The 2,500-nt window shown below is 54.1% G+C and overlaps 1 protein-coding gene across 4 annotated transcripts in view; it reads right to left on the reverse strand.

Moving 5' to 3' along the window:
* mllt10 (MLLT10 histone lysine methyltransferase DOT1L cofactor) overlaps window positions 1–2,500 on the reverse strand; it is a 33,864-nt gene that overhangs the window by 570 nt on the left and 30,794 nt on the right. For 3 of the 4 annotated variants that reach the window (XM_076158049.1, XM_076158048.1, XM_076158051.1), the window contains 4 exons: window positions 2,357–2,400; window positions 1,966–2,249; window positions 1,416–1,506; window positions 1–1,025 (listed from right to left, as the gene is read on the reverse strand). The exon at window positions 1–1,025 is cut by the window's left edge and continues 570 nt beyond it. In XM_076158049.1, coding sequence (XP_076014164.1) covers window positions 762–1,025; window positions 1,416–1,506; window positions 1,966–2,249; window positions 2,357–2,400 — 683 coding nt within the window. In that variant the 3' untranslated portion in view covers window positions 1–761. Of the gene's footprint in view, window positions 1,026–1,415; window positions 1,507–1,834; window positions 2,250–2,356; window positions 2,401–2,500 lie in introns of those variants that run through there. The other variant, XM_076158050.1, reaches the window with a different exon arrangement.

Below are 2,500 nucleotides of genomic sequence, written 5' to 3' on the forward strand. Positions count from 1 at the left end.
CCCCACGGGGCCGCCGGGAGACGAATTAAACACACATCTGCTCCAGCCGAGCGCCGCTGTAGGGAACCGGAGCTTTTGTTTTACATTTCTCTTGCGTTTGTGAGTTCAGCGTGCGCGACTCTGAGGCCCCTGAGAGAGCGGAACAGCAGAGAGACCAGACGGAGGCGTGGATGTGGGGGAAGCCGTGAGAGGAAGACACAGAGAGAGAGGGAAGAGACGATGACACAGCGACGAGAGAGAGAGAGAGAGAGAGAGACACGTGGGAAAGAAGGAAGCCAAAGGAGGAAATTAAAACTGAACGTAAAATTGTGAGGAAGCCGTTCATCGACTGGCCCGTTCAGAAAAGAGAACAGACGCCATGTGACTCTAACGTCACACGCTACATATCAACACTAACGCACTCTAGGTTCATCTCGGTGCCATGAAGTGAAAACAACCTGAAGCAGCTTCGACGATCGACTTAAAGAATCTAAAACCGGAGGCAAATAAATAACTCTGAATGGACGACGAAGTAAAAGCATCGAGCATAAAACCTGGATGACTTTTCCATTTTCAAGACGCAAACTAAAATTTAACGCTACAAATGAATTAATTTTGCTGATTCCCATCTGCTGTCACTCACTCGACGCACTGTGTGTGTGTGCTAACGTGGAAAGGAGAACATCTGGTCCTGATATCGGCGCTCCGATCAATGACGAGCGAAACCTCCACAGAACTCTGCAGCCTTATTTGGATCGAGCCCTAACAGAGAGCATCCGCTGTCATGTCTTCTCCTGCCCCGCGACGCCCACCACCTTCTCTGCCAACCGTGGCTTCGGAGCCCCTGCGGCGTGTGCGTCGGCGTGTGCGTGCTGCAGCGCCAGGAAGGGGTTGGCGGTGATGGCGCCCTGGCCCGGGCCCGGGGCGGCGGGCAGCAGGTTGCTGATGGGCAGCTGAGCGGAGGAGGAGGAGGAGGAGAGAGACTGCAGGTGCTGGAGGTCCTGCTGCTGCTGCATGAGCTGGTAGAGCAACACGTGCTGCTGCTCCTGAGAGCGGAGGAGAGAGAGAGAGAGGGAGAGTGGAGGAAGCAAGAGAGGTGAGGAGAGAGGGAGGGTGAAGGGAGTGAGAGAGAGGGAGGGAGAGAGAGAAATAGAAGGGAGAGGGAGAGAGCAGTGAGAGGAGGAGGAGATGGAGGGGAGGAAAAGGAAGGAGTCAAGGAGAGAGAGAGAGAGTGAGGGAAGGCCACCAATGATGGATGAGGAAGGGAAGGAAGAAAAAAGTGGAATGTGGTGGAGGGGAAGGAAGAAGAGAAGTTAATAAGCTCCTTCTTTTTTACATCTTTGTTTAGGCTGTTGTCCAAAAGAAAAAGTGTGACATGCCTGAAACAGCTGTAGGATCCGTGTGTGTGTGTGTGTGTGTGTGTGTGTGTGTCGTACCGCTGAGGGCTGTGAGGCCAGCAGCTGCTGGAGCTGGTGCTGCTGCAGGAGGAGCCTCTGCTGCTCTGACAGCAGGCCGTGCCGCGCCGAGCTAAAGAGACAGAGACACAGGGCGGACGCTCAGACAAGCCACCGTAAAACACACACAACACACCGCGCGCGTCCTTACACACTTTAACACACATGTGTGACAGGGAGCCCTTTGAGGAAGACGTGAACTTCAACCTGTACTAAACAAAGCGACTAGAGGCGTCCACAGAGTTACAGGTGTTACTGTTTAAGCAGAGCGGGCTCATGTGTAGTAAAATATACTGTTACACACTCACACACACACACACTCACAGACACACAAACCAGGGTACTAAAGAGTTCCTAATGGATTCAGGGGACAGGAGGTCTGTGCTGATGTCGTGTCTCACCTGTTCTTACTCGCCGTCGAGCTGCTTAAGTCCAAAGTGTAAGCAGGAGGAAACAGAAAGACGAAGACGCATCAAAGCCACATTCAAACAGGAGAGGAGGAAGAGGAAGAGGAGAAAGAGGGGTTCCGTACCTGTTGTTGACAGCTGCAGCTGCTCCCGTTGTGTGCGTGTGCGGGCTGGCGGTGCCCCCCGGCATCTGGATCACCCCGTTCATGGCGCCCACGATGCCGCCCATGCCCAGAGCGCTGCCGGCCCCGAGGGCGCCCATGAGCCCCGCCACGCCGCCCGTGGCCGCCGTCCCCGCGCCGGCGACCCCATTGAGGTGCGGCTGGGGCGGACTCTGGGAGACGGAGGGAGGGGTGGAGAGGGAGGAGGTGGAGCCGCTGCTGCTGTGGCCGCCGCACGACGCGTTGTCCTGAGAGAGAGAGAGAGAGAGAGAGAGAGAGAGAGAGAAGGAGATTAGAGCTCAATCAGAGTTATGACATCACTAATGCACTGCTGCTGCTTCTACTTCATCATTACCTGAGCACCCACAGGTAAGGACGAGTCGCCTGCTCCCTTCACATCTGAAACACAAACAAACAACTTATTACATTATTTATGATATATTTCTCTAATATTTCTTTAATAGCTATTTGTAATAAGTTAGGAAAGTGTGTGTGTGTG

The sequence above is a fragment of the Genypterus blacodes genome, unplaced genomic scaffold (genome assembly GCF_046128005.1).
Source record: "Genypterus blacodes isolate CSIRO-AG114 ecotype Tasmania unplaced genomic scaffold, CSIRO-AGI_Gbla_v1 ptg000076l_1, whole genome shotgun sequence".
Classification (NCBI taxonomy): Eukaryota; Metazoa; Chordata; class Actinopteri; order Ophidiiformes; family Ophidiidae; genus Genypterus; species Genypterus blacodes.